General features: G+C 38.0%; 1 protein-coding gene across 1 annotated transcript; it reads right to left on the reverse strand.

Moving 5' to 3' along the window:
- Positions 1 to 341: 341 nt before the first annotated feature.
- LOC129279909 (uncharacterized) lies at positions 342 to 16,044 on the reverse strand. Its single transcript, XM_054915973.2, has 10 exons — positions 15,473 to 16,044; positions 13,766 to 13,988; positions 11,850 to 12,035; positions 11,240 to 11,351; positions 8,190 to 8,369; positions 7,273 to 7,429; positions 5,873 to 6,039; positions 4,848 to 4,984; positions 3,213 to 3,379; positions 342 to 2,670 (listed from the first exon to the last, which is right to left on the reverse strand). The coding sequence occupies exons 1-10, from the start codon at positions 15,776 to 15,778 to the stop codon at positions 1,972 to 1,974; spliced, it is 2,334 nt and encodes a 777-aa protein (XP_054771948.2). The 5' UTR covers positions 15,779 to 16,044; the 3' UTR covers positions 342 to 1,971.
- Between the last annotated feature and the right edge of the window lie 3,003 nt (positions 16,045 to 19,047).

Consider the following 19,047-nt stretch of genomic DNA (forward strand, 5'->3'; position numbering starts at 1 on the left):
AAGAGATAGACGGATAGATTAGATAGACACATGAATAGATAGACAGATAGATATAGGTAAAGGTAAGGTAGATGGATAGATACATGAAGAGAGATGGATGGACAGACTGATAGATATAGATCGATAGACAGACAGAAAGGTAGATAGACTCACAAACAGAAAGACAGCCAGATAAAGAAAGAAAAATAGATAGACAATAGATTGATAGACAGATAGATAAATAGATAGACATATTGATAGACAGACAGATAGATGGATAGAGAAAGAGGATGGGGTTGAGTTGCACCTATGCATCAACAAATACTCCACACTTAAAAAATGAATTTGTAATACTATATATATAAAATTGCTTTTTTATTCTAAGTATTCTACAAATAACAATGGTAAATTTCATCATGAAGACATGATTGTTAAAAGTACTATTTCATAAAATATCATAGCATAGTATTAAAGGAAAGACATGAAGTAAAGCCTTATGAAGTTTGATAAAGATTCACTAAATTTAAGTCATACTAGACTATCGAGTATAACCATAAGTAATTTTCTTCTCAAAAGAAAACAAGAAACAAAGTTTTTAGGTGTTACAATAGATGAAAATGTAAACTGGAATGAACATATACGATGTATAGCGACTGTTATCTCTAGAAACGTGTACTTAACAAAATGAAAGACATAATTCTAGACACTTCCCTTGTCATACTATGCAATTCATGATTATTACCTTATATATCGTACTGCAATATAATATATAAAAATGTTAATGCAATATACTGTACTCCTTAATGAAAAAAAGCCATTCGAATTTGTACTGAATCGCAATATCTTTCTCACCAATCCATTATTCCACTAACTAAAGACTAGCAGTATATTTGACACAAATTTATTTCAAAGTTTACTACTTATGTTTAAGTACTTAAATAACATTTTGCCGTTTTCATTCCACAATACTATGAACGCATCTATTTATTCTTACCCTACACCGATAGCATTCAATTTTTTATTTAATTAACCCTAATTCGCTCATTGGGTGATTTCAAGTCCGGTGTTGCATTGTTGGTGTTGGAAGCACGATTTGAATTGCTTCCCCTAGCTCCAAAACCTATTCTCAGTTTGTAAACCTGATCCAAATCACATTATTGACACCTCAACAACTAGTGAGTGACTTTTCAGGACCATCTTCATTTTATGGTTGGTGTTATACTCGTGTTAAAATTGACCTAACACCAACACCAAAAGGTCAACACTGAACTTGAAATCAACCATTGTGCAGAGATCCATTAGACACCATGGTCCTGATTTAGGGATCTCTAAAACCAAAGTCGGCTATCAATTGACTGTCATCTCAAACGTTAAATCCATGTTATTATCAAAATATTCGAAGTAAAAATTTTCAGTTTATCATGAAATCATTTTTCCCTTGACCTTTACACAATTGCTCAACTATATAAACATGTTGTGAACTCAATATTAATAACATTTCAAAAGAGACCGTAAGGATTCAAATTTAAATCTAGCGACCTCTCTCGGGAACTTTTTAAATTTTTATTGTAAATAGCCATTTGAGCACTTACTTTAAATATTCACTAAATGTACATTAGAAAACTACTGGAAAGGTTCATACATGTATACCGAAATTTTCAGTCCATTCATGCTTGAGAAGGTCTTGACATATACACATGCACCCCCTAAAAAACCCTCAGATATTTTATTTTTTGATCGGTAAGTTTATCCAATAAAACACATTTTCAGTTTAAATTATTCACACAGGCATCAAAATGATCAAGTAGTGAAATTGAAAAGAGAAGAGGAATTTTGGGAGGATTTACCAAAACTACAGATAGGCTTTTAATTTGTTAACACTGTCAAACCATCTATCCATAATGTCCAAGTCAAATTTCAATACTTCAGCCATTCCTTTCTCGCTGTTCTCATCATTCTACTTCCCCCTCTCTATACTAGTTTTGATCATATTCACACCGATCTCTTTGGCTTACGAACTTTGCCCATGAGCTTCAGAGCATTCCCGATGCCATCTTCCACTGGCTTTCCACCCTTCTTGTTACCAGAATGAGAGCTGTTCACTCCATGCATCTCCAGGAGTATCATCTTCTGTGAAGCACTTCTGGTGTTGTTCCTCATCCGCTTCATGACCGCTAGGCTACCGGATAGAGTGTCATTTATTCCATGCATCTCCGTGAATCTAATCTCCTGCGAAGCGCTTCCAGTATCCTTCCTCGACTGCTTCATGACCGCTTGGCTACCGGAGTGAGTGCCATTCGTTCCCTCCTCCATTCCAACAAGATTCACACTTACGGCGTCAAGCAACGCAGCCCCCTGCCTGCCTCCGTGAAGCAGCAAGCTAGAGTCATCAAGGAACAAGCAAGCGATGACAAACCTCCCGATGCTCAACCCACCTTGCTGGTACGCACCGTGCGCAAAGCTGTTCGTGGCTGCCTTGATATCCCCGTAAATCTCGTATCTATGCTGGAACAGAATCAATAGCTCCTCTAGCATGTCGATGGTGAACTTCAAACAGTTCCCCATCATGCAAGAGAGTAGGTCTTTGATGTAACCTAGTAGTTTCTGGGCGATCCTGAGTTCGTTACACTTTGTTAGAGACTGGGCAATGTCTTCAAGAGCTGTGCCAAGTAGTTGGAGACCTTGATATACCTAGATAAAACAATAGACAACACAAATAGCATCCAATTCCAGATGGGCTGAGGAAACTTTATTGATATGAAGACATCATAATCCTGACACCATTAAAAAATGATTACAAAAATAATACATAATAAATAATAAAAATGATAATAATAATGATACTACTACTATTGATAATAATTATAATAATAATGATAATAATAATTACTACTACTGCTATCTAGGTTCATGGACTAAATTATCTTACTTGCAGTACATAGCAATGTTTTATACATAGCAATGTTTTCCCGGCTTTTAGCCAGGATAGAGACAAGACAAAATTATGCAGATATTTTATTTTGATCTGGGACCAAATCAAAATAAATTTGCTGCAAAATCGGTTAATTAAAAACACATTTTTAAAGGTCATAGCCCTCACACCACAACCATTTTGGTTCACGTGCATTAAATTAATTTAATATAGTAGAAAAATGAAATAGTGACATGCACTTTGGGAAATATAGCAAAATTGAAAATGTAAAGATGATTCATACTCAGGGACTGGTTCTTACCTCTCCTAAATTGAATGCAATAAAGGCATCTCTAAACATTTGAACAGTGTCAAGGGTCTCCTTTACGCATTCTCGAAAGTGATCAGGACCGATTTCCAAACCTATGTATATACCACGGAAGAGCTGCATCAAATCCGATTCGCCAGATTCATTGTAATAAGTCACATCTATGAAAAGAAAAAAAAACAATGATGTCTGGAAATATGCTGATGGAAAGATGTATCATAATGTGTATTCATAGTGTTTCCACACAGTTGCCTGTATGAAGATGTGATTCACAGTGTGTTCACACAGTTTCCTTTATGAAGATGTAATTTACAGTGTGTTCACACAGTTGCCTATGTGAAGATATGATTCAAAGTGTGTTCACACGGTTGATTCAGTGTGTTCACACAGTTGCCTATATGAACATGTGATTCACAGTGTGTTCACACAGTTGCCTGTATGAAGATGTGATTCTCACTGTGTTCACACAGTTGCCTATATGAAGATGTGATTCACAGTGTGTTCACACAGTTGCCTATGTGAAGATATGATTCAAAGTTTGTCCAAACAGTTGATTTACAGTGCACACAGTTGCCTATGTGAAGATATGATTCAAAGTGTGTCCACACAGTTGATGCAGTGTGTTCACACAGTTGCCTATATGAAGATGTGATTCGCAGTGTGTTCACACAGTTTTCTATGTGAATATATGATTCAAAGTTTGTCCAAACAGTTGATTTACAGTGCACACAGTTGCCTATATGTAGATATGATTCAGTGTGTTCACACAGTTGCCTGTATGAAGATGTGGTTCCCAGTGTGTTCACACATTTGCTGATGCAAAGATGTGATTCACAGTGCATTCACAGTTACCTTTATGAAGATGTGATTCACAATATATTCTCACAGTTGCATGTTCACACATTTGCCTACATGAAGATATGATTCACAGTTGTGTTCATACAGTTGCCTATTATATGTGATGATACGATTCACAGTGTATTTACACAGTTGGCTATATGAAGACATGGTTCAGAGTATATTCACACAGTTGCCTGATTCACAGTGTGTTCACATAGTTGCCTGTATAAAGATGTGCTTCACAGTGTGTTCTCACAAGCACTCTTATGAAAATATGATTCAGTGTATTCACACAGTTGCCGATATTAAGATGTGATAAGATTCCAAGCTGATCTTGGAAGCGCCAGTGGAATGCATTGAGAGCGAGGGCCATGGAGCAGCGGACAATAATAATATTTACATTTATATAGTACTTCTTACTTTGTGTTTCTAAGCGCTTTACATTACTGTTCCACACATAAAGTGCACCATCACCGCTCCCTGGGGAGTATCCTGACCAGGCAACCATTTTTCTTAATCGGCACACACATGCCACTCTTATCACATTGACATTCATATCCTACCGGCGCGAAACCCATACCGGGTTGGAGAGTGACAAATGTGGATAAGTGCCTTGCCAAAGGTCATTAGCGCAGGGTGGGATTCAAACACTTGACCCTTGGTTTAAGAGTCAAGTGACCAAACCACTACATCATGACACCTTCACAATACAGCATGAGCAACAATGCATAAACTATCACATGTCATGACACATGACCTTTGACCTCTATCAGAGTACGTTACACATACCTAATTCCATGATGCTGGTGTATTTCCTGTTCATCAGGTATCTGACTTGATAGGATCCATTCGGAAGGTAAGAGGACATCGAAACATCCCCTTTGCTTACTGGGCGACTTCCGGGATTCTGCCCACCTTGCACGTATCTAAAATAATATTGAGAATGATTTTCTTTCATACATTTAGATCATCAATGGGATTGATGTACATTTAACAAAACATTGGAGGAGCAGTAGGAGAGGAAAATAGTGTAGAAGTAGAATGGTAGTGGTAGACGCAGTAATAATGGTAATAGAACTAGTAGATGTAGTATGTGTAGTATAGTAGTAGTAGTAGTCAGGGGCGTTTCCAGGATTTTTCAAAAGGGGGGGGGGGGCACATTTTCCCCGAGGAAAAAATTGACAAGAAAAAAAAAGAAAAATAAAGGGTTTTAACCAAACATTAAGGGGATTTTGTCCACGAACAAATTTGACCAAAAAAAAGAAAAAAGAAAAAAAGGTCTTCACTTTCAAAGGGGGGGGGGGGGGGGGTACGGGCTGGCTGTGCCCCCCCCCCCCTGATCTACCAGTCGTAGTAGAAGTAATAGTAAAAATGATAATACATACAATTTGTATAGCGCAGTTTCCATCTTAATCAGAAGTGCTTCAGAGCAAATTACAGAAAGGGATTTTAAAAAGTACATAGCAAGTATGAACTACTGTACACAAGGATAGCAATCAATGTGTGTCAAAGAGCACCATTATATAGTAGTAGTAGTAGTATAAGTAGAAGCATGATGAGGACAGCCTTCCTTTCATACCTACCCATTGTCTAGGTATTGAAAAGGTTTAGGTATCAAGACTACAATGGTACACCAGTCTATTAAAGGACCCTAGTGTGTGATTCACAATCTTTGAGGATAGTTTCATTTTAGACCTACATTGAAGTCCAGGTATCGAAAAGGTTTACATATCAAGACAAGTCTATGGTTTGCACTGCATGTCTATTACAGGACCCTGCTATTTGAATAACATTCTTTGAGAACACAGACCTACCTGTAGTCCAGGTATTGATTGTCACGTGCTCCCTTTGGAAATATTCCAATCCAGTCTTTCCTCGAGGCTTGGTCTTCAGAAATGGCCCAGGACACAACCAGCTTCCCGGCCCAGGCTACTTTCTTGGAACTAATGCTCATGGAATGTGACGAGGCTACCTCGATGACCTGTTCAAAATGGTAAGGATGAAAAATCAAATGAGCTGAAGTGAGATAAAAGAGGGGGAGACCCTTCCAGGAGTGTTCATTATCTAATTTCTAGTTTCCTGAAATGAAATAGAATTTTACATTTTAACTCATTCTCAAGTACTTGAGAAATGGTTTAAAACATGAGCAAAGGCTTGTTCAATTCAACATTTAGTATTAAAGGTTATATAGCAAAGCAATCTACTATCAACTTTATGGTCTACAGGAGGACAAAAACTTGTTAGTTTTCAGGAGTTAAACACTAAAAGTATCATGCTTAAAACACAACTACCCAAGTCGAAGCAAACCTACAGAGCGGATTATGCAAAGCATGTATTGTTCGCCTCTCCTGGTTAAATTTGCCTTTAAAATGTCACGATATTCTGTGGTCCCAAAGTTTTTAACACCAATTAGCAGATTCACTTATGCATGTAGGCCTAATTGCTTTCACCCCATTTTGGGAAATGGAGGGGTGGGGGCATGTTCCCCTTGTATCCTATAAAAAAACCAATTCAGGAAACCAGTTTGGAAGATCGCTTTGCTAGCGTTCCCACCTGATCACACAAAAGTGGTTTTCAAAATCACTTCACGTAAAGCAATCTTGTTGCTGTGGAAATGCTCTCACGAGTCAGTGGGGTGACACGTTTCGCGCCAAATTCGAAACCGCAGCGTAGGGATTTTATAGCTGTCGTGTGGAGTAGCGTGCTCAAAATGAGCGAAGATCGCTTCCCGAAGAACAGTTGTGTCCTCACGCTAAAACCAGTTTAACAAGGCAAAGCGAGCTTGAAAACTACATCGCGAGGTGGTTTTCTGAACCGGTTTGAAAGATCGCTTCGACCGTTCTCACTACACGTTAAACTAGTTTCCCGTAACCTACTTTTTTGGGGGAAGGTAGTGAGAACGGTGTCTCTACTCCCCCAATGTGCACCTCATGTTTTGATAAGGAATTTCATGCTGTGTTCGCTCCAGACAATTGTCTAGTGTGACACCAGAGATAGATCTAAACGGGGTATAAGTAACAATCAGGGATTATGTCAAGACCGGTGACTGGGACTCTGGAGAAAACCTACCATACGACTCAGGCCAAGGCCACAGACAGAAAATTCTGGCCTGGACATCCGTCATCCGTGTTTAAAGTAATACATTGTAAGAAATTGTCTTGGGCTTTAAATGATGTTTTGGAATTTTCCTAATCTTTAAAAATCCTACAATCACCTGATCCTTGTCATTCAGCCCATACGCTATCCACCAACCGGCGTCATTAACCCGGAAGAATGGGTTATTAATGAATGCTGCAGTGGTTAGGTTATGAGGAATCTTTCTCCATACATTCCATGATGTATCCCTTGAGGGTTGCCAAGTTTGCCATAATCTACAAGTAGGAGAGAAAAAAAAAATTCCAAGTTACATTCAAGCGAAAGGACTTTTTCACAGCTTGTATTAAGAAAAGAAATTTCTGGGCACCGTCTTACAAGAGCAGTGATCCTAGGGGGTCACTTCCATTGAAGAAGTGACCGCATCCGTGAGTAAAAAAAAGTACAGAAAAAAAAATCTGTGTGGAAGTTTGGTGACCCTCATGTAGCTCTACCAGGTGGATGAAAAAAAAAATCAAAATTGGTCAAAAAAGTAGAAGCATTTTTTTGTGATTGTGAATAAATTTTGCATGAATTAGGATAAATAATTTTCTAGTCAAAATTTCTAAATTCTGTGTACAAGTTTGGTGAACCTCATGCAGCTCTACCAGATGGAAGAAAAATATAGAAGAAGCATTTTTTGTGAATTTGAAAATTGCGCATAAATTAGCATATTTAATGAGTTTCAAAATTCTTTTTTTAAATTTTGAATCCCCCACCTAGTGCTATCATATAAAGCAAACAGAATTAAAATTGGACTTGAAATAACGAAGAAGCATTTCGAAATTGTGGACGGACGACGGGCGCCACGCCACAACTAAACTCATCTGGCCGGATGAGCTAAAACGGTATTGATCTCCTGTCAAAATTTCCTGGGATTATTTTATATTTTGAATATTTCACAGCAAAAGTAGAAAAAATTCCTGGAAATTCATGAAATTTCCGAATGAATGGATACACTGCAAAAAACTCTTGAAATACAACATTTTTTATACTTACTGCCCATTGGTTAGTTCCACTGCAAATATTTCTACTCCATTGTGAAAATTCCTACTCATGACCAAGTTATTCTGCACCCCTTTCTGCTCAAATGGAATCTTCTTGCCAGTCTGAGTCCATGATCCCCATGAGCAGTAACTCCAGGGATTATCCACCATGTCACACGCAGCCTGGGCGCACCTAAATAACATGTACAAAATAAAACAGGCAATATGATGAAGACGCAGCAAAACGACACTATTTCCACTACTTTAATTCATCATCGATTGATCGGAAAGGCTAAGTTGAAAAGGTTTACATTTGTAATCTCTACCTTCAATTTTCACTTTAAAAGACTGATCCACAATACCAGTCTACCTCAAGTTTACATAAATTTACACGACCGATGTAAAAGAATAGTTAACGAAACCTTTTAAGAAAAGCCCCCCTGCTTGTTTCGAAAGGTTGCGTTAACACACCACTCCGTTATTTCAAACGGCCCAAACTCGGAAAGTACCGGCCTTAATTTCCAATTAATCAAAATATACCATTTACTGTACATGCATGTAGCCATAGGCCTATAAACTATCAATTGTGTGGTACTTCTGTGGTATACATAAATACACTTGGCATGCCTGGGTCTGTAGTAGATATGAAAACACTGTTTTTCATAACACTGTAAACGCACAATCGCAATAGGCAATCCCCAAGGCGTAGACTGTTGAGGATTCATAGGCGATGTCTACATCAGGGACCTATCCACAGAGGATTAGTCTATTGTTACTGGGTTGCTGAGCATTGTCACAGCACCCCCAGTAACAATAGATAATCCTCCGTGGCCAGGTCCGTGGTCTACATGGCCATTTCTTACAAATCATAATATACCATCTACTGTACATGTACATGTATGTATCCATAGGCCTATCAATTGTGTGGTACTCCTGTGGTACACGGAAGTTTGTAAATTTCCTGTAGTATCTGTGTGGTTCCTATGTTGAACATGTTTGTTTCACAAAAATTATCCCAGGAATGATGAAGATATCACAAATGTTCTGCAGTATTACTCTGTTGTACGTCTGTGGTACATTCAAGTCCTAAAATATTCTGTTTTACCCATGTTACATCCATGTTGAACTTGTAAGTAACACACACACACACACAGATGCCACAGGAATGACAAATGCATCGCACACATTCTGTTGAAATTGTCCCATTCACTGTGTGGTGTTCCTGTTGTAATTTTGTAGTATTGTCTGTGGTGCTTTCCTGCAAGAATTCTGTGGTAATGTCTGTGGTACTGTTCTGTGGTAATGTCTATCGTGTGGTATTCCTGTGGTACTGTCCTGCGGTAATTCAGTGGTAATGTCTGTTGTACTGTCCTGAGGTATTCCTGTGATACTGTCCTGCAGCAATTTTGTGGTAGTGTCTGTGGTCATGTCCTCAAGTATTTGTGTAGTTCTTTCCTGTGGCACTGTCCTTTGGTACTATACATCATATGGTAGTGTATGTGCATGGTATTACCCTGTAGTACTGTATGCAGCATGTATGTGTAGAATTGTCCTGTGGTAGTTTTATACAGGAAGTCAAGTGGTATTCCTGTGGTGGTCCTGCGGTTATTACCACCTGGGCCTCGTTGCATAAAGTTACCATTATTGTAACTTTACCATGCAATGGTAACTTGCATGGAATCCTTGATTTTGAGTGGCTGTTACCACAGTAATTACCACTAGATGGCAAAGTTTCCATAATAGTAACTTTTATGCAACTGACCCTGGAGGTAATCCGTGGTACTTTTCTTTAGAACCTCCTGTGCTATTACCACAAGACTTTATTGCAGGATTGTAGCAAAGGAACTGTCCTGTGGTAAATGTCCAAAATTACAACAGGACAGGTCCTGTAATGCTTTTTTGTTGTAAATCGTGTGTTACTTACCACAAGGTACCACAGGGTAGACCCATTCACCCTTAACCGTTTACATAAAGGTAAGCCTGCAAAGTTTTTTGCACAAGGGAGCTGATGTGGTATTTTTTACCAATACGCTCATTTTTTAAGCCTACAAATTTACAATGTATGGAACGAAAGCGGTTTCGAAGTTATGGATCATTTTGCAGTTGTAGTTGGACCCCAAATTGCAACAACAAAAAAAAAACTAATTTATAAATGTGCCTAAATCATATTTTAAGCTGGTTGTGATGAGAATAGTGTCATCAAATTTATGAAAGTAATAAAACATTGAGTAGAAGAAATTAACCAGTTGTCTCACGATGTAGCAAACGTAGTGTGAAAGCTCACGCCCGAGTGGAGCCAGACAATAGCTCCCGACGCTATATAACCCGTGCGCAGCAGCGTCTTTGCTCATTGCCTGACGAAGTCCAGCAGCTTGCAGACGAAACGTCGCTTTCACACTACGTTTGCTACATCGTGAGACAACTGGTTAATTTCTTCTACTCAATCCTTCACCACGATGAACCTCTTCCACATCAGTAATAAAACATGTAGGAAAATAAATTCCAAAACATATTACTTCATACGCTTGAGCAGAACTTTATATGTACAAGCAGACACCAAAAATTTGTTATTGTGGTCTTATCAGATTAAACAAATATCTATCATTTATTATTATATTTATTATCAACGTCCGAGATGTCAGTTATATTACATAACTTTGACCAGAACCATATCAAGCAGACATCAAAATTAAGATTGTGGTCTTACTAAATTAACGAGATTTCTATTATTAAATAATATATTTATTATCAACATCCGAGATGTCAGTTTGGGGATGGGGCTATTACCCCCTTCTCCGTTGTGAGATGGATCCAAATAAGATAATATTGGTTTTATATTATTAATCATTACTATATTATAAATTGAACCAGTCTAATGTAAGAGATTAGGTCACACCTGGCTCTTCATAGTTAAACCAAAAGTTTATATCAGAGTTCAAATAATTGAACCCGACTTCAGAATATGGGCCTATGAATCTGGAACAAGCAAAATACGCTTGACCGCCTACGTACGTGTGTGTGTGTGTGTGGGTGGGTGGGGGGGGGGTGGGGGAATATACCTACCTGTATACATAGCCACCCCGCCCGACAGCTCCAATCATGATCTTCCCGTTGCGGTAGTTGTATCCCATTGTCTGGGCCATGGGTCTGGCGAGAATCGAGAATGTAGGTGAAGCTGAGAGTAAAGATATAGATTGGATTATAGAGTAATTTTGATTGGTTCTTTGTCATTTTTTGTATGAAAATGCACATGTAATGGCGATCTTGATTGGTCGTTTCCTTTATGTAATTGATTGGAAACATTTGTTTAATGTAGTACTTCCATGAAGCGGGGGAGGGGGGGTTATATTTCATAAGCTGTTCATTGACTTAATGGATAAATTTGAAGTGTCAAAACATTTAAGGTGTACTCCGCGCCGAGTAAAAAAATAATTTCTGAATAAATACAGTAAGTAAACTTCACCGAGCAAAACACTGAAAATTTCATAAAAATCTGATAACAAACTGAACATTTTGTAAAAACAGACTTTACATGTACGTTGTCATGAATATAGATGTGCTGATGATGTCATGCATGTACAAGTACATGCAAGTGTCTACCTTGTAATAACAGCCCCACCTCTCTACCCCCCTCCCAGCTTCGGATCTGACACACAATGAAATGTCTTCTTACAGGACATAGCCTTCCATGCTTTGAAGCTGTTGCCACCCGAGTGTTGCCAAGTCCTGTGCATCCCGCCAAAGGGAGAGATCATGAAACCTTCGTACTTGGTGGTGTAAGTGTTCTTTATCATCGTTGCATCAGTACCAAGAAGGGCAGTACCGGCTACCAGACCCCAACTGCAGCTGGTCGCAGTGCCTATATTGAAAGAGAAAAGAACCAGCAACCTTAATAGCGCCACCTAAGCTGCCCAACTTTAGCAAAAGGAAGCAAGTGACACATCAGTCAACTTTGAGTTATTGTTGTTTCTGAAACACCCTTTGTATGTTGCACGTTCACGCAAAATTTTGGGAAAGAGATGATCATTCTATGGAAAGATGTTGAAGAAAATATGCTGTTAAATTGCATTGACACCTATGTAAATGACGAACACACATTGTTCATTTACATCAAATTATACTTTTGTAACTTGCTTCCTTTTGAAAAAGTACGGCAGTGAAGTCTTCATCTACTCACATCTGGCCAGTATCATGAAACATTCTTAGCTGTTTAGTCTTGTAATATAGGCACACTATATATCTTATGCAAAGCGTCTCCTTCTGTATCCAACAACCCCACACCATGTAATGCCAAACCAATTGAATATATACCCAGGGTTTGTACAAACATTCTGTACAAACAATCTTCCAACAGGTATGGATATCATGATCTGCTAGTGCTATGTAGCATTGAACACTGAACAACCAATGGCATACATCCAGCCCTACCAACCTGTAAACATACAAAATAGTAGCGATTCATTCAAAAAATAGAGTCAAAGCATATTTTCCCATAAATGACTGTACATAATATCTGGACAAAAAAAGGAGTTTTCTTTTCCTTAATGATATAATGTATATAAAAAATTTCAGAAAAACAAGTAAATCCATTTAAAAAGGAGTAGTTGGGAGGCCTGCATATCTACACACACCCACACGCACACACACACACACACACCCTCACACACACACACACACACACACATATATATATATATATATATATATGAATATATATGTATATATATATATACAAGAGCTATCTGCCCTTTGGAAAGAATTGGTGAGGCCGAAACAACGTCTCTGCCGGGAATCAAACCCGGGCCCCCAGCTTCAAATGCCGGTGCCTTAACCACTATAACAAAGAGACAGGTAAGTGGCGAGGGCAACCCCGATCCGATTGACCTTCAGATAAACATAATTTTTTTTATATTTCAATTAAATTTCCTGTCGGGTGTAGGTGAATTTTTAACAATGACAAGCCGCCATGCCTCAGTAGTCTGCAGGCGCAAACCCTGATTGGAACTTTGATCGACAAGTGTGCCTCCGTGCAAAGACTAGCCCATACAAAACCTGGGCGAGAGGGCCTTTAGTACACAAGGCATGAGTAGGCTGCACATTCAGACCCTTAACTCGAGTGAAGGGTTTGCCCAGCAGACTAATGCCTCAGCTAGATCAAAGCTATTGCTTACATACATTACATGTATGGGACAAATTATACAAATGTGAGAAATTATATACATACATATAACGAGAGAAGATATATAAATATATATATATATATATATATGTTGTGAAAGAAATGAATGAAGAGAACAATGGTAGGCGTAGCTTCAAATCGGCAAGGTTCCCCAGAGCTATCTGCCCTTTCTTCATTCATTTCTTTTACAACATATTTAAATACAAAGAATTGCCAAAGCTGTTGTACATAATGTCTCACATATATATATATGTATATATATATATATATATATATATAAACATGTTCTCCGTCAAGAATAAATCGAAACTAGTCAAAGTGAAATTTTCTTTGACTTTTCATTGATTAAAACTCTTCTTCCTTAAAAAAAACTTCCTTTTAAAAAAGGGACTGCAATCTCAGGAGTTTACCTTTACACCAGTACAGCCTTGATGTCACACTGATAGAGCGAGCGAAGACCATGAGATCCTTGCCATACCTGACTGCCGTCACAGAGTCGAAAATCATGGGTTGCTTGGGCTGGTTTGCCGGGATAGTATTGATGCCAACTTTCTTCCAAGCGGAGAAGTCCAAGAAATTCACCTTGTCTTGAGTGGCAGAGTATATCTGACCATCAGATGCTTGTACAAAAATCTATATCAAGATGATAAAAGTGCAGGATACATTTTATTCTCCGTTTTTTTTTCAGAATTCAAGGACAGAGATATGTCTGCGTTGGCCACAATGCACCATTTATTTTGTGTGTTTCTTTTGTTTGAAACAATATGTGACGTTATAAGATGCTAGGATTGGGATGAAAGTTAAATGGAAACATTAAAAAAAAGGGTAGTGTTAGTGACCAACATCTTAGAAAGAAAATGGCTGTTCGAGAAAACAGCAATAGCTGAATTCATCTCAGAAAGGAGGCAGGTGGGGCGGGCATGTAGCCTGTAAAAATAATAAAAACAAGATTATGGATTGGATCCCTAGCACAGAATACGCCAAATGGAAAAAGCCAGACAGAAAAGGAGGTGAAAAGATGACCTCAGACTAGAATATAACGATCATGGTGATCTTACATGGAAGAGGATTGCACAAGACAGAAAGAAATGAAACATGTATTTAAAAACACAAATAATTAGATTTACAGATGAAGTATCCAAGATAATTAAGCGAAAATGGGAAGATGATTTAATTCTGACTTGTTGCTGTAAAAACTAAAACAAAAGAGTGGATGAACTGATTATTTGATGCATAACAGATTGCATGCTAGAAATCCTGGATTAATTGGCACTGCAAGTGCAAACGAAATGTTCGAAGCCAAGTTCAACTTTCTGAATCATGGTTGCATGACAAACCCCACTCATTGTACTCTTTATTACATCTTAATATCATATTTAATAATCCTTACAATAAGAGGGGAGGGGTGTTGCAATGTATGTCCCGGATCATTAATAATATATTTTCTAACCTCAACATCATTAACGAAATTATGGAAGCATGCAGTCTTTATTGAAATATAAGTTTTGGAAATCAAGAAAGTTTTTGTATCAAGTGGAAACATTTTCGCCCATCATCTTCTAGATGGTGCATGGGCCCCTCTCCCCCAAAATTTGTCATGATGAAGAAAAAAAAAGAGAAAAGGAAAGAAAGAAGGGTGAAATATGAAATCAAATTTTGAATATATATGTCGAAATCTATCACAAAATTGGGTATTTGTAATTAAAATGTCAAAATTTTTGCTTGCTCATTTCACTCACTCACAATTTTTGTATAAATCATTTAACCCCCTAAAAATTCAATATTCAATATTACCATTATCATTATCAGAACTCATCAACATCATTTAAATCATTTATTTTATGCATCACCACCATATCACCATCATCTTTATCACCATGACCACCACCATCATCATCATCATCTCCATCATCTAGCTCAGTAGCTGCTTCATCATCGATCATCTTAATCAGTGCATTGGGCAGGGCCTATCCGCCTACGGGGCCTGTCAACCTGAACTTCAATCCTATTCCTAATAGTAATAAACTTGTTCTAAATAACAAAAACCCTATTACCACATCATCTTTAGAAATGAAACTAGTGTAGGGAAACCCCATTTTTCCCAGGATTAGACCTACCTGGGTTTGATTTTGTTCAGTGAAAATGCAGGACGGGTTTGATAGCGGCTTGCTGGACGATGGCGCACCCAACCTCTTCCACGGCCCCCATCCCGACGAGGCAAAGTCGGCATTTCCGTAGCTGACTTCGACAGAGACAGAAGAAGTGACCGTGTTGGATCTGACAGCAAGCAGTCGTTTTGCCCCAATCGTCTGGTTCCCAACACGGTTCTCGATGACGCAGAATCTGGAGCCGCTTGACATCTTCGAATCAGCATTCAATGACAAAGATGCAAGCACGATCACGGTAAACAAAAACCGCTCCATGATGAATTTATGCCGATATCTTATTCGTCCCTAGCGCCCAATTTAATGCTAGTACTCTGTAGCAGAAGTAATGTCGAATATATTATTCACGAGTCAAGTCTACTAATTCTAAAAGTAATGTGGTCCCAAAACACGGTTAGATTGGTTGTTGTGATGTGCCGAGTGCAGTGCCGCATCAGCCAATGTCCGCACTTAAAATCATTTTGAGATATTTTCCTTGCAACATCACCAACTCCGTTTGTATAGGAGATTGCGAAATATACCTATTTGAGGCACTGTATTGACGTTGATATATCGAGATGGGGCCGGGGAATTCCCGGTCGCGGGGAATCCCAACTATTACGCATGCGTATATTACACTCTGAGCGAGATCGAATGACCGAATGGGTTCTCATGAATATTCATACATATCAACTTGTTAACTACCCGGATTCACAAGTGACCTGTCTCAGTGGATTTAGCCCGAATGTTGTTAGCCCATCTGATGATTAGACCAAGTGATATTAGATGAACCGTCAGTAAACCATCAAACTACATCTAACTGTTATTTGCCTCCAAACTAACTAATATTCAGGCATAAGCATATGATACGTATCTGGTAAACATGTTTATGCGTCTTTTAAATCATTGTTATGCACCGCTTACCGACGATAATTGAACTTGATGGAAAATAAGCAAATATAGTTATGCAGTTTGGGGAATTTCAAAAGTTACAAAGCCATGAGATCATGAAATTTTGTTATGAATATTTTGTTAAGTTATTTCAACAATTTGGAGGCAAATAACAGGCCTTTTGGATATAGTTTGATGCTATTCTGATGAAACCATGACATTCGACCATAATAAGCTACAAGGTCCCACTGACTTATTGTTCTGTAAAATGTGCATGCTGTGATAATAATTATGAGTATGATATAATTTTCATCATCATTTATAATCGATAGTGCCTAATCATAAGAATTATATTTGATTAGAATAATTCATTCGATGAGCGACTATCTCGTCATCGCGATATCCTTCACGGTGAGGTTTTGCGCCCACCAGCCCTACCCCGGCTCTACCCCTCCGGATCCTGGCAACATGTATTAACTAATGCATGGTGTATTTATTTATCCATTACCATATTTGTTAATTTTTGATCAAATAAATAATAATGAATGATGTTATATCAGAAAAAATAGACATAATAAGACCAAGTGTGAATTAGACCAAATGAAAATTAGACCAAGTGACGATTAGCCGAAGTGGGCACATTGGCGATTAGACCAAGTGGTCATTAGACCATTTGACTATTAGACCAAGTGGTCATTAGACCAATTGGATATTAGACCAAGTGGTCACCTGCATTTGGCTATTACACCAATTGGTCATTAGACCAAGTGGATATAAGACCAAGTGAAAATTAGACTAAATGGAAATTAGACCAAGTGGAATTAGACCAAACGGTAATTAGACCTTATGACAATTAGACGTAATGAAAATTAGACCAAGTGGAAATTAGACTAAGTGGTGTTAGACCAACTGGAACTTAGACTAAATGGTTTTAGCCCAACTGCTCACTAGACGACTTGGATATTAGACCAAGTGAGAATTAGCCCAACTGGTTATTAGCCCAAATGGAAATTAGACAAATTGGATATTAGACGAAGTGGGAATTAGACGAATTAGATATTAGACGAACTGGTTGTAGACAAAATGGGCTTAGACTATGTGAAGTTGGACGAAATGATAAGTAGACCAACTGGTATTAGACCATCCGATAATTTACCAGTGTTCTTCAGCATTTAGATTGAAGAAGGGTAATCATGCTATGCGCAGGGCCCGCTGGTAGAGCAGTTTTCTAACTGAGGCTACCCTGGGTAAATAAAACGTTATTATTATTGTTATTATTATAGTAGTAGTAGTAGTGGAGCGTTGTGGCCCAGTGGATTAGTCTTCTAACTTTGAAACAGAGGGTCGTGAGTCCGAATCCCAGCCATGGCGTAATTTCCTTCAGCAAGAAATTTATCCACATTGTGATTTGATAATTGTCTATTGTAATTTTATAATGTTATCAATTTTTGTATGTACTTCAAATGTGATTTATGTCAATTGTATCATAATTGTAAATATGAAATTGGAAGTGGAAAATAAAATAATTGAATTGAATTGAATGGGTACCCGGTAGGAATGCTTGAGCGCCTAGGCAGCCCAGCTACAGCCGGGGTAATAATAATAGCAGGGCCCGCTGGGAGAAAAGTTTTCAGAACTGCATTGAAAAAAAAAAAACAGTTTTCAGAATTGAATTGAAAAAAAAAAACCTGCAGTGGCTTCCTTGGGTAAATATACCTATATTAATATTATTATTATTATTAGTAGTAGTAGTAGTAGTAGTATTGGTATTATGTTATTATCATTATCATTATTATTATCATTATTAATATTGATATTATTATCATTATTATTATCATCATCATTATTATTATTATCATCATCATTATTAACCTAAACCTTGCATTTTTTTGTGACATTAGAATTACATTCATATTAGAGGATTTATTCGAGTCATGTTTTCGGTGTCATTTATATCATAGCTTTTTGATTCACACTGATGAATATTAATAAGTTGCAGTCTTTGACTAAATAAAATACAATTAAACAACAAACGTTGGTATAAAGGAAAACGAAGTTCTGTGGTTCCTCTTCAGAACTTGAAACTCCAGATGTTTTTACTTTTTACTTTCTTGCAATATAGTCGCTAGCTCCCATTAATTAATTAATTCATTCATTCATTCACTCATTGATTTATCATTTTAGAAGTGCAATGAAAATGTACAGGAACGTTTTTAGCACGATATACATGTTTTGCCTCGCGGGTATCGTAATCGCGGCGGGGACGCGTAATCTACAACATAGAAAATCTATCAAAAATGCCCGTCAAATCAAAATGAACAGCTTAGAGGTTTTTGTCGAAAATTGGTGAAACGGGACAGCTGATCGTAGTAAGATTCTGAGTTGAATGATGAGAAATTGCAATATGTTGTTTGTCCGGAGTCCAGGACGGCATGCTATTTTGATTCAGAGGTTTTCGACAATTAGTACTTTGTCACGAAACTGTCATGAATTGCTTTCGCAAATAGATTTTCTGTGTTGCATAATCTGCCCCGTCACGTTTCCGAAATCGTGCTAGGGCCACATAGGTGGATCAAGGGGGGGGGCGAGAGGCCCGGCCCCCCGCCCCTATTGGCAAAGCAAAAAAAAAAGGGGGGGGGGGAAGGAAAGAAAGAAAA

This window comes from Lytechinus pictus, chromosome 17 (assembly GCF_037042905.1).
Source record: "Lytechinus pictus isolate F3 Inbred chromosome 17, Lp3.0, whole genome shotgun sequence".
Classification (NCBI taxonomy): domain Eukaryota; kingdom Metazoa; phylum Echinodermata; class Echinoidea; order Temnopleuroida; family Toxopneustidae; genus Lytechinus; species Lytechinus pictus.